Genomic DNA, 13,721 nt, shown 5'->3' with positions numbered 1-13,721 from the left:
CAAAATAATTTAATACAGTATTTTTTAAATTAATTTTAAACACAAAACAATACTTGAACACTTAAAACACCAAGTCTGAATATTTTTGTATTGCCATAACATTCATGCAAGCGCCGACACGGATTAAATTGGCCATCAACAATCTCTTTATAATGGTAACCCGCCGTCTATTTGTTTTGTTGGCATGTGTGAATTTGTTCTGTTTGCACAGCGAGTCGTTTGAAACAATATGTAAAAATATATAACATTGATATGCATGTCTTATTCCTATGTGCCCTTGCATAAAAAATATCTTGGTTTTATAGCCAAAACCATGAAAATATTGTATGAAATAATTTGCAAACATTTTAAAATTTTCTATCTATTTTGCGCTCACAAATCGATATAATGACGGGCAAAATAGCCTGGATCAGCCCCCTTTGTGGATATCAAGTAGCTTGAACCAACAGTGTCAGCAACAAAATTATTTAAAACAATTCCATTTATTATTTTATCAAAATTTGGCTGCATAAGTAGCTTGAATCAACAGTTCTTGTATTTTTTTTTATGTGTGTACATACCAAATATTGAGAAAAGCTATATATATATATAAAAACACTTTACCAGAAAAAAAATTTTGCAAATCAAAATCACGCTAATGTTGTTACAACAAAACTGCAATTAATCAACCGCAATAAGCAGGTAAGGTATTACCCATACCTAACAAAAGAAGGAACAAGACCAGTCCATAAGCGCTGCATCACACCAGTCTCTTTCAGTTCAATACAACTGCTGAAGTCTAAACAATCAAATAAGAAGAAAAAAATTGGATTGGTATACAATTTACTGTGCAACAGCAAAGAAACAAAGAACATGACATTAAATCAACCAACATAAAACAATTGGTTACTTTTAAAAGTGTAAAAACATATATTTACTTTCATATAAGACTAAAAACAGTGCCTCCACTATGAGGTAAAAATTACCGTCTCACTTTATTCACAATAAGGAGTTAAGACCACTTGCATGGGTTTCTTTGAACATGGTAATTCATTGTGCAAAACCAAAATGTGTGATGCACTTGTTTACCTTTTTGTACCAACTTCTAATACTTCATGATAGCATTGGTAGTAAAACAGCAGGTTTGTCATAGTAAAGCAACATTGTTTTGCCATTGTAAAATGTCAAAATATAAGAAATAAATGGGTTGAGGATACACTCATCATTCTTGGCTTAACGACCGTATTCCATGCTATTCCATGAGTTGGACAGGGTATATTAATGACCCACTCCAATCTGATCTAGACTGTGTTAGATCTAAACTCAACTTCCTCTGTATCAAATCTGTCCTTATAACCTCCTGCCAAGTCTTTCTCGGTCTACCTCTGGGCCTTGCCGCAGAAACTATCAAGTCTCTACACTTTCTTACCCAATTATCCCCCTCCATTCTTCCCAAGTGCCCCAGCCAATTCAATCTTCTTATCTGGATAAATCTTTAATTCTCCAGATACTTAGCCTGCTTCTTAGCTCATCTAAACTCTTTATCTTCATCTGAATACTGTATTTGGTTAAAATAATGCTAAGCAATATTAATGAAAACAGGGCATTAATTTTAATAACTAGCTGGTGGCCTGTGGATAAACCCATGGGTTTGCCCATCCTTTATTTACTGAATTTCGTGTTTTTTGCTACAAATGTTACCATTTTGCGTGACAGACAGATCTGTTTGGGTATTATAATATAGATTGTAAAAATGCTGTGCAAAGATTTGCTTCGACCAAATAATCATGTGCAAATGATCATATTAAGGCATATTAAATGTAGAAGGTAATGATTACCTACCTGGGCTGTCTTCAAGTTTGACAACAAGAAGGGACTTTGAATCTGTAACTAGACCAAAATAAACATCTCCTGTATGTGTTACAGCAGCATCGAACTGATGACAAGGCTGCATCAAGGAGAACTGCCTAATATTTTGTTTTAATTTCACTTCTGCATCATTGAAGACAGATGGTAAAGAAACATTCATCCCATTCGGAAGAATAAATCCCTAGGTGGAAAGTATGATGCTTAATTTTAATTCTACGTACTTCTACATTTTATTGTTAAGTTAATAATAACTTGGTGAATTATAAGATTTAAGTTAATGTTACTTTTATTTAAATATGCAAATCAGACTCTGATAAGTCAACAGTTGAAATCATTTCTTCTTAACTTACGTATTTTCCGTGATTAGGGTGGACCAATGATAGTTGAAAGACTGTTTTCGTTGTAGCAATAAACAAACACAGGGTTTGCTCGGATTCATTAAAAACAACATTTGGTAAGATGATTTCACCAGGTATTGAAATAACCAATTTATTTCCAAACAAGTTGAAATCCAAACTAGATTCATACAGCTCAACAACATTCTCTGCAACTTTCCTAACAATAAAAAAAGTAGTTAACTTTCTTAAGTTAGTCCTAGTGCATTATTTCATAGGGAGCCACCAAACACAAAACAAGTATAAAATGTTAAATTTTATCATAATCAAAAATAGTAAATAACTTAATATTCTGAGAAAATTAAAAAGAAAGGTATTTAAAACAAAAATTAGTCTTTTCCTATAAGAACTCACAAAAACGTTGTCCACATAGAAGTTTTTTTGGTTGAAATCTTTGTTGACCAAGGAAAGTGTGAACCTGTTTTAGCAGCTTTTCTAATTAGCAATGTTTCTTTTTAAAAAGGTACAAACTTGTTTCTGTCCTTTAAGTTTCCTATTTGATTAACAAGCCATTACTGAGTAGCCATGTGCTTTTTTTTCGAATTTTAACACACCTGTTCAAAAGTAAAACATCTCAATGCTAGGCTGGAGAGGATGACATCGACATGATTGAAGTGTGCATTTTTTAATATATAATCTAATGAGTTCTTTTTTGTAGCAAGACGCTATTGTTGTTCAAATTGTTCAAAAGTTGTTTCCTGCCTTTCTTTTTGGAGAGTATTTAAGAATCACTTAAAAATATTTAGCCACATTTTTTAAGAATTATTAGCAATCATAAGGCTTGAGTTGATTTGTGTAATTCTTATGAAAATAAAACAGTGAACATGATTATCTGCTCATCAACAACTAGCTCTGGCGCTGATATAGAAAATTCACTTACATAACTTTATGGTTTTGAATATATGCTAATCCTTAAAACAAATTGGCAAAAATACCAGTAAGCAAGGTGAGTATTTGTGTGAGTTAACAAAAAGGATCTATGGAGGAGAGCGTGGTAATGAAATTATTGTATCTTCATTTTGTGTTGCATATGAATCAATGGAGTAAAAGCATTTTTACTGAAAGATAATTTTATCTAACAAAGATGCAGCAAATCACTGGTAAAACACTAAACACAGCACATGACGATGAACAAACTCTCAATATTCTCACAGATGCGATTCCATGTGATACTGTTCTAACAAATCGCTGATCAGTATGCAGCTTATTATTACAGCAACCATTATAAAGAAGGGTAAGCATGCCGTCTATGTAATAAAACCTGTATTTTCCCAGTCGGCAAATGTCAGGTGATACTTTAAATCAATTACAGGTCCATATTTTATAGAGTGGCCATTATGCTTTGAGGGTAAACAGGCCGTTTATGTGGTAAGCTCTTCATAAATAGGGGCTGATTTTTTCATAGCATCGAATCCTTGTTTTCTAACTTCAAACCTGACATATTGTGTAGTTTTAGTTGAGTTTTTGATGGATTAGCTTTAGTTTAATTTCGATAATTGTACAATACCACTTGAATATAACTTTACATGTACGTGAGTTTTACGACCTCATGTAACGATCTCATGTCTACATAAAGAACCGTCACATATGTTTTGTTTACAGACAAAGTTAATTGTTTTCTATTATTATCATTGTGCGCAAGTCAGAACAATAAGATCTTATAAATGCTTTCGTTGTCACATGTAACATGCGAAGGCTATTGAAATATATTATTTTAGAAAAATGAACGAACATGTTAAAAGCATTTCTATCGCTGCTTTTTGTTTTTAAACTTTTAAAATGCGATCTAATAAAGTATTTCTATTGCCGTTTTTCGTTCTTAAACTTTTAAAATGTGATCTAAAAAAGCACTTCTATCGCCGGTTTTCGTTCTTAAACTCTTAAAACACGATCAAACAAAGCATTTCTATCGCCACTTCGTTCTTAAACTTTTGAAATGCGAGCTAAAAAGCATTTCTACCCCCGTTTTACGTCCTTAAACTGTTAAAATGCGATCTAAAAAATCTTTTCTATTCCCGTTTTTGTTCTTAAATTTTTAAAACACGAACTAACAAAGCATTTCTATCACCGTTTTTCGTTCTTAAACTTTTGAAATGCGATCTAAAAAGCATTTCTATCAGCGTTCTTTGTCCTTAAATTTTTAAAACACGATCTAAAAAAGCATTTCTATTGCCGCTTTTCGTTTTTAAATTATTTAGTAGAGTGAGTAAAAAAAATAGATACTTAAATCTTTGTTAAATTTTAATTTCTTTCGTTGATCTCTTGACAACTATAGCAATTAAATACAATGGGACACACACAGTTCACATGAGCTAATTAAATTTCGCGAACAAGACATAAAATCTATTGTTTTCAACATGCAAAAATATGTATATAACAATAGGTTAACAATAACCACGAAAGTTCTGATGCTACCGAAGGCTCATGCGAAGGTGATAACTATTGTGTACATGTAAAGTTACATTCGAGCAGCAGTGTAGTTCTTTTTTAATAAACCTTATGCCGATTTCAAAACGTTGGGTAAAATATACACTTGCGAACTGCGCGGCCTGGGACCTAGATACTTTGGTAGGTAAACAAACAAAATTGTGAGTGAGCTAGTGCATGTCACATGCTAACCTTTCCTTTATTCTTTGAATTTGAAATTGTACTTTACATTATCTTAAGGTGTGAGTAAGGGAGAAAATCTCATTTTTTTCAAAAAAATTTTTTTACACAATCGTATAGAGTCGAATACGAGCTTTTTTGATAGAAAAGAAAAAAAAGTTATAAAACATATGAAAGAATGTCTTTATTCTAAAAAACCTACTTCACATTCATAGCACATAACTTATTGTACTCACAAAAACACATTTCTGAATATTCATAAATATGTCATCTTGAGAATAATTTTTACTCACTTTCAGACAAGCGAACTTTTATGATAATGCAATTACCGTCATTAAGATTATAAAAATAGTAATAGTTATATTTATGTGTAACTTTTTTAATTTTTTTACTTTTATCTGTGTCCTTTCTTCTTATTATTTGTTATCCCTGTTGTTTCGTAATGTTTAAAGTGTGTAAGTGAGTAGACATGTGCGCACAATACAGAAGGTGTTAAAAATACATTCGTAACTATAGCGACGAATGAATTATACAGAAAATAATGAACTTTTAAAAAATCTTTAAAACTCTTTTTCACAGAGTTAATTTTTTCAGAGAGTGTGCCATACGTTTTAATCTCCATTTACAAAACAATAAAAGCTTTGAGGAGGAGGGTGACTTTGTTTTGTAAAGGAATGATACATCTTGGGTGCTTTTTTGAATTAAGGTGTGAATGTAAACCTAACTCGAGTTATGATGCTTTTTGTGTTGAAATGAAGGAAGTAATTGGTCAGCGCCGTCAGGTAGCTGATCTTTCATTTCAGTTTGCCTTTTTGTGTTCGTGTGTTATTCTGTCTGTCCCTAGTCAGCTTCCCGACCACCTTATTACCGCCTACTTAATCCAAAGGTCGTTTTCCACTCATCAGCCAATCAGGATGCAGGAATCATGAGTTTCCAGAACCAAACGACATTTTAAAAGAAAGAAACTGATCTGATCAGATCTGAAATACAGCTAAAATATAAATAAAACAAAATATATTTCCGGTTTTGGCTGTCCGACTGGTAGTTTCCGTACATTAAACATTTAAAGCATAATTCAAAAATACTCCCGAGATATATGTATAGTGAATACAAAATTGCAAACAGAATGTATGAAAATATTTTAGTTTTGTCAATGAAACAAATTTTCTAAACAAGGCGTTTTTTTATGATCTAAAATTATTTTTTTCAAATAATATTTAGATCATTGTCTAGATAATTTTATATGTTTTTGGAATATAAGTTAGTCAATGCATTGACTGTTAATCTTCCATTCTAAGCGATTACTAATAAGAATCAATTGGTGGTGGGGTTTACTTGTGTTGAACCAATCTTGCTGGTGAAATTATTGTGTTTATAATAGTGGTATATATTGTGTTGTGTGTAAATCAATTGGGTTTATTTGGTGTTGCGTTATTAGGAGAACTGTGAAGATAACCTACAGGTTAGTCATACACATATTGTGAGTTTAGTCATACACATATTGTGAGTTTAACCATTCAATTTTAGTTACACGATTTTTAATACATACAGTACTGTGAACAGGTTTGTTAACATCGTGTCTGTGTAATGAGCGTGGTGCACGCGAACCACAATAAAATCGTGGTCTTTATGTATAACAAACATTCAAACATTCTATCGTGGCCACCACGCTTATATTATTATCTCCACGAAAGATCGTGTGTCCCACGATTATTTTTGCGAGCTCCACGATTTTTATGGCCAGTATAATTTAATTTTTTTTTTTTTTAAAAAAGTCTTTGATTAAAGTTAATTTGTTTGTATCAGGTTTTATCAAGTTAAAAAAGCATATTCATAGTTTTTGCTTGGTGTATACTTTTTCGTCATGGAAGCGATTGTATTTTTACGAAATGTTATTTGTCAAGAAAAGTTAAATTTGTCTGCGGTGATAGAAATGTTTTTTAGATCGCATTTTAAAAGTTTAAAAACAAAAAGTGTTGATAAAGTGTTGATAAATTGTTTTTTAAGATTGCATTTTAAAAGTTGATAAACAAAAAGCGGCGATAGAAATGTTTTTTAGATCGCATTTTAAAAGTTGATAAACAAAAAGCGGCGATAGAAATGTTTTTTTAGATCGAAGTTTAAAAACGAATACCGGCGATAGAAATGCTCTTTTAGATCGCATTTTAAAAGTTTAAAAACGAATACCGGCGATAGAAATGTGTTTTAGATCGCATTTTAAAAGTATAAAAACAAAGAGCGGCGATAGAAATGTTTTTTAGATCGCATTTTAAAAGTTGATAAACAAAAAGCGGTGATAGAAATGTTTTTTACCTTGTATTTTGATTCACGAACGATTAAAATCTATTACATAGCGAGCTTTATGACAACGAATTAAAGCAACAAGTGTTAATTAATTTTTTTGCCGTCGGTTTTTGATTTAATTGATAAACTAACGGTCTTTGTTGTTTTACAATAGAAGTTATCGTAGAAGTCGTAGAAGCCACAATGTAATATTTAATTTTCGTTCGTGTAGTTCACGAAACATGATCGTGAGGTCCAGGATTGTTAAAAAAATACGCATCGCAGGCCTCGTCAGGAAGAAAAATGCTGGCGTGCGAGCTTCGCACGCCATGATACTTTTCAATCATTTTGAGGCGTGCGATGTTCGCACAGCATAATTTTTAATGGCGTGCACTCATTATTGTTCCATTTTTTTTCTCAAGTAATCATAGAACTCGCATACAACAACTCTAATTTTGCCATGTTTTAAAGCAGATAATTTGTTGCGAAGAAACTAAAATGTGTTCATTGTTTATTATTTTTTTTAAAAAAATTATACGTTAAATAGTATTTTTTAACTCAAACAAAGAAAGGGCCGCAAGCGAATAATACTAGACGCCAACTTTGTAATCGTGATAGTAGTTACGTCGTAACACTCTCCTCCGTTATAAATAACTTCCAAAACAACATCAGCACATTATGTATAATTTTCAAAACAACACAAGAAAATGTTTTTCTGCATGTGGCAACTGATCACCATAACTATAATTAGATATCATGCTGACTCTGTGCTTGCGAAAGAACATGTTGGAAGTGATTTCATATAACGAAAGTAGCGAAAGCATTTAAAGAAGTAGACAAAAAAGTTAAACTTTAAAATTTATTTTTTAATTTAAAAAGAGCAACTAGATTAAAAAAAAAAGAAATGTTTTTCTTTAATATAACTTGCGAGTAATATGATTTAATTTTTTAAAGATTTACTCGCGAGTAGTTTAATTATTGTTATTGTTGCGTTATTAAAAAGATTGCTCTTATTGTACTCGCATTGTACTCTCACTCTGAATTATTTTACACGCATTTATTTGTGCTCGTACTCTCAAAGATGTGTAGCTTTACTTGCAAGTGACCTTAAAAATAAATAATTTACAACTTATTCGTCGTCAGAAAAAAAAGTGTCATCGTGCGAACAATCACTCGAATCATCTTCGGTTTCACTCTCATCGCTTTCATCAGAGATTGCTACTATAACTCGGGGTGCTTTCTCTGGGGAGTTATCTGCAAGTTTTGTTGTCCTACGTTTCGACATGTACTTTTCCACTGCAGCTTCGAGTATTTCCTCTTTTTCTGCCTCCGTCCAAACAGTGTTGTTTCCAGCGATTATCATGGCGTCTTCCATGGTGGCGTGCTTCATACTCAAACGTCGATCTGAAAGCAAAGTTGTTAAAGTGCTAAAAACTCTCTCTACAGCACTGTTTGAGGAAGACATACATATTACGAGCTCAACCAGCATTAAAATATTTGGATATTTCTTTTGTTGACTCCGAATCAAGTTGGCCCAAACGTCAGTGGTTTTCTTAAAAGCTTTGTATTGCGTTTTTACAAGTGTTTGTACAGCCTTCCATTCGTTAAACACTTTGTCTTTCTCAAAACCGGCTGCTTCAATTGGTGATTTGAATTTGGTGATCAAAGTCTTTATTGCTTCCACTCCATTCTTGGTTCGATCTTCTTCCCAGTATTGTGGATCCACCCACATCATACTTTCAAATATGTCGTTGTTGGTGAGAAAAGATGAGAAACGATCCTTTATCAGTGGGATGATAGTTTCGATCGCCTTACTCCTTATGACTAGGTAATCTTGACACGCGATTTCAGTAGAATTCGTCAGGTTCAATTCGATACTAATGAATTCGCAGTTTCCAGCTTTTCTTCGTTCATGACCTGCCTTTGGGTATTCCGACGCGACAGTTACAAGGTTATATTCATCACGTAGATTGAACTTTCTCAGAAAACTGTTTATTGTATCGTCGCCTTTATTTGTCATTTCTTCCAGCGTCAAAATTGTCTGTTCGACAGCTGGTTTTACTTCATAGGCCATCAACAAACTTTTTCCAAAAACCAATATGTCCATGTAGGCTGCTGTTTGACATAGAAAGGCATATGAATTCAACTTTCATAAAATCCCCTGTACTTTGCTCGTGTTTCAGAGCGACAACTCCCATCTCTGGCTAAAGCATTTGAGAATGTTGTGATTAAGGCTGGCCAAATATGAAGCAACTTTGCAAATGCGCGCCTTCGATGGCTTATAAAGCGTGTACCATGAATTTTCGGTAAAGGATAGTGTGTGATGTTTAGAGCAGCACAAGCTTCTTTTGTTTCAGTCTTCAACTTGCCTGAATTTTTAAACAAGTAGAAGATTGTATTGTAGAAGGAATCGCATTCCATAAATTTCGGTAGAGCTTTGATCGCATCTTTAATCGCAAGCTCGAGCCGGTGATTCACACAATGGATCACCACAAGCCAAGGGCGCTCCTCGGCCATCATTGTTAATGCCCCATGGTATATACCCATGTTCACATTTGCTCCGTCTGCTGTCGCTGATACGAGCTTCGTCTGATAATCGTCTAATGGTACGTTTCCGTTTTCGAATACACTGTCTAAACCGGCCTTGAGACTTTCAGCATCACAACCACCGAAATCTGCCATCTCGAGAAGAGAGACCACGTAATACACAGGAAGCCCCTTTTTTCAGTACGTACCAGCACTAGCTCTTTCTCATTCTCAGTTTTACGGGCTTGGGAACCATCAGATAGCAGCTGCCACCTTTTCACGGATCACGTCAGCAATAGTATGGATGAATTTGCGTGCTGAAAATACACAAAATGATATATGATAGTAATACTATAGTAATATTAGATAGAAATACTGTTTGCTGTGTTTTGTGCTTCTTTTCGTAGATTGGACGATTTGGAAATGCAAGAGTTAAAGAAATCACAACCTCGATCCCATGGCTATCCATTCCTCTTTCATCAGATAGCAAAACGAATAAACGATATCGCGTTCTATGTTACGGGCCCTTGGGTCTAGGTTGCAACATTGATGAAATTGTTAAATTTTGTACGAGCTGTAATTAGTTTTAATGTTTTTAAAGATTTTGATTGAAACTTGTAATATTTTTAAATACTAAGGGAATGTTTTTATTTTTTTTACGTTAGTAATTAGGTGTAACTTGAGTAACAACAGATCACCGAATGAAAGCGTAACGAACGTTAGGAAATTTAAAAACTAACCAGCTTTGTCGTTATCTTTGCCTTGCACTAAACGAACACCATTTTCTCGTTGACATTTCACAAGAACGCTGACATGTTTATGGGGCATTGATGGGGTTGACGCTAAGTTCCACGCAGTGCGTATAAGCTTTTTACAGCAATCACGTGCTGAGGTTTTAATCGAACTTTCAATAGTACATTTCCGTTTTGTTCCTTGTCCAGTTTGTTCTCCTGAAGTGCCACCGTTCTCTTCCTTTTCTAAATCCATGGCCAATTTGTGAAGCTCTCCAGCGAGATGACGATCAACCTTAAAAATAAACGAAGCGATAAAAAATCAGAAAAGTCCACTCGACGACATTACAAAACGTTAAAACAACATCACGCTGAGGGTGATCATGTACTTACATTGTGTTTGGTAACTACATTTGTATTTTCTGTGAACGCCCGTCCAGCCTTTACAGCAGCACCTTTCAATCTCTTCGAAATTTTTTCCTTATGTTTTGCACACAGTTTACACCAAATCTCGATTACACACGTTCTACCAGATACTTCGCTTGTTTTATACCCTATCACCTTATCGTGGCCCCAACGTAAAAATGTCGAAAGATCTTTCGTTACTCCCTCATTACCTTCCATGCTGCTTGAGTTTTTCGAAAGCAAATGTTGTTAGCAACTTCACTTCACAATTTCGAATACTGAGTATCGAACATCGAACATACGTCGAGGTGGAAAAAGTATTGGATTGAAAATGTAACACCTGCTCTGAATATTACAATGCGTGTTTTGCTTGTATATTTTGCAACGTACCTGTTTTTTTTCTTGTTATTTAAACAATTCTATTTCAAAAGCCACACAAATTCCAATTCAATTATTTGCATTAATCATTCGTGCCAATTGAGGAAGAAAAGAAAACTTAGAAAAAAATAGAAATTTAAAAAAAAATAGACAAATTAAATCATGCTTTCCTACGTATATTATTCCCAGACACCTTCATTGAACTGAATATAATTATTTTGGTGTGCGATTAGCGCACGCCTGAGATATTTAGTGTTATTTTTTGGCGTGAGAAGATCGCACGGAAACATTCAAACATGGCGTGTGTGTAAAGGTTCACATTTTAAATTTTTCAAATGACATTTCGTTAAGTATGCTATTATTTTCATCCATGGTAAAAAAACCTGTTGCCCCAGAGATGTTTGTTTACAATTCCCGGCGCACACGTGGCCTGTGGGGTTTAAACAAGACAGAATATTTAATTTGTTCCCATATATAAGAACTAGTGATATAAATGCCAGAACATATATGTTCTGGCATTTATATCACTAGTTCTTATAAACATAGAAACAGGACGCCACAAAGCTTGTTATTGTTTAGTTTAGGGGGGGAATGTTTTAAGATCGAAGCAACAATAATAACGTGGGTGATTTTTTTATAAAAAAACAGTTTAATGTTTAATGATATATATTTTTTGAAAAATATAAAAATAAAAAATATTTACCTCTAAAAAAATATTTACAAAAAAAGTTATTAACTGAAAGAGTTTTATGACTGTAACTTGCATGTTTTATAATTTTTCTTCGTTCTGTTGCTACGTCGTATACTTTTTTTCTTCAAAAATAATGAATAATGAACGCATCACACATTTTAGTTTCGTCGCAATAAATTACCAGCTTTTTAAAACATGGCAAAATTAGTGTTGCTGTATGCGAGTTCTATGATTATTCGAAAAAAAAATGGAACAAAAATGAGCACACGCCATCGCACGCCATTGAAAATCATGCCATGCGAACAACACACGCCTCAAAATTATTAAGAAGTATCATGACGTGTGAAGCTCGCACGCCAGCATTTTTCTTCCTGACGAGGCCTGGAAACCGTCACCCTAAATAGGCCAGAAATATGGCAATGGTTTCCCATTAGGGAAACCACTAAAATGAAAGAGTCTGCGTACAAGCTGGTTAAGAAGCGCACTAAAAATTTTTAACCAATAGAAAGGGAATATTTTCCTGCAAATTTTCACCAAAGGAAAAAAAATTATCTTAGCCTCTTTCTGCAATTCCGTAAAATGGTTCCGAGAATGGGTAAAGGTTTCCCAAAAGGGAAACCCAAATTAAAATCAAAAAAATTAGTTTAGAAAACAGTTTCCTATATGGAAAACCATTTCTCTATATGACATGGGAATTTCCCTATAAAACATGGGAAACCGTTTCCCTTCTTTAGTAGTGTCATCTCCTGAACTGTACCCAATAGTTACAGGGTTAATTTGACACTGTTGCTTAAAAAGCCAGATTTCTGTATAGCTAGATAGCTTAAATAGCAGTTCTAAAACCGTCCTTTATGTGAGGTAAAGCCACAATCATACATTTTTTTTTGGCCCACTTACCATATTATTCGTCTATTTCTAGTAATTTTTGATTGAATCTCGTAGGAAAATCCTCCAGCAGTATCTGGAAATAGCTTCTCTTCGTTGTCAACAACAGAGATACCATCATGTGAAGTACTTAAGGATATAAAATTGCTTCCACGTGAACACTGACTAAACGAAAGTTCTTGAAACGAACCAGCCATTTTACTTTATTTTTATTTCTCCCGCTCCAACAGAACCGTATGTCTCCTGGGCACTAAGTTGTGAAACTAATTTTGTAAACACAACGCGAGAAAAAGATACAGGAAAAGTATCAGAAAGAAGACTGAGCAAAATAGTTAGCTTGGATTTAAAATAATTTAAAAGCCCCGAAAATAAAATGAATCATTGTATGTTTCACAGAAGGGCAGGAGCTTGAAGGTTTTCTAGAAAATTAAAAGGGCCAGGCCGGAACCGCTGGCCTGATCGCTCTCGACTCTTACATAACCGGTACCGATATTGCTCGGAATTTATGTCATAAAATGGTGTCTTTGGTGGTGAACTGCACTTGAAATTCATCCCCTCTTTAAACTCTTATTTCTATCTGTAGGTGATTGTTATTTCTTGAACAATATAGCTACAAAGTAAGGATATACTTCACTATGACCTGGGTTACGTATTATAATTCTTAATAGATATGTTATCTTAAAACCTCCCTCTCTGTTTGGTTTTGTCCAGCCACCCTGTTATTTCCACTCCTCAACCCCTTGCCTTCCTTTTTCCAGGTTTTTCTAGTTGTTTCTATATTTATTGATTTATTTTAGCTAGGTCTTAAAAAAACGTCATTCTTTTTACTGAGAAAAAAGTGATGGCTTGTGACATTTTTTATTATAGCAGACCGAGTTAAATAACAAACACCAGCATAGAAATGTTAATGATGTACAAGAAATACTTGTGTAAAATTGCTATTACATATATACCAGTCATATTAGAATAACC

At 33.8% G+C, this 13,721-nt stretch overlaps 1 protein-coding gene across 1 annotated transcript in view; it reads right to left on the bottom strand.

Moving 5' to 3' along the window:
• LOC130629135 (nuclear pore complex protein Nup160-like) overlaps positions 1-13,172 on the bottom strand; it is a 36,635-nt gene extending 23,463 nt beyond the window's left edge. The window contains exons 1-4 of the mRNA XM_057442241.1: positions 12,762-13,172; positions 2,199-2,403; positions 1,822-2,029; positions 700-778 (exon numbers count right to left, since the gene is read on the bottom strand). Of these exons, the coding sequence (XP_057298224.1) occupies positions 700-778; positions 1,822-2,029; positions 2,199-2,403; positions 12,762-12,946 (677 nt within the window). The 5' untranslated portion in view covers positions 12,947-13,172. The remainder of the gene's footprint in view (positions 1-699; positions 779-1,821; positions 2,030-2,198; positions 2,404-12,761) is intronic.
• Positions 13,173-13,721: the final 549 nt, after the last annotated feature.

The sequence above is a fragment of the Hydractinia symbiolongicarpus genome, chromosome 15 (genome assembly GCF_029227915.1).
Source record: "Hydractinia symbiolongicarpus strain clone_291-10 chromosome 15, HSymV2.1, whole genome shotgun sequence".
Lineage (NCBI taxonomy): Eukaryota > Metazoa > Cnidaria > Hydrozoa > Anthoathecata > Hydractiniidae > Hydractinia > Hydractinia symbiolongicarpus.
Note: the sequence above shows the minus strand (reverse complement) of the source record. Positions and strands in the feature narration are given on the sequence as shown.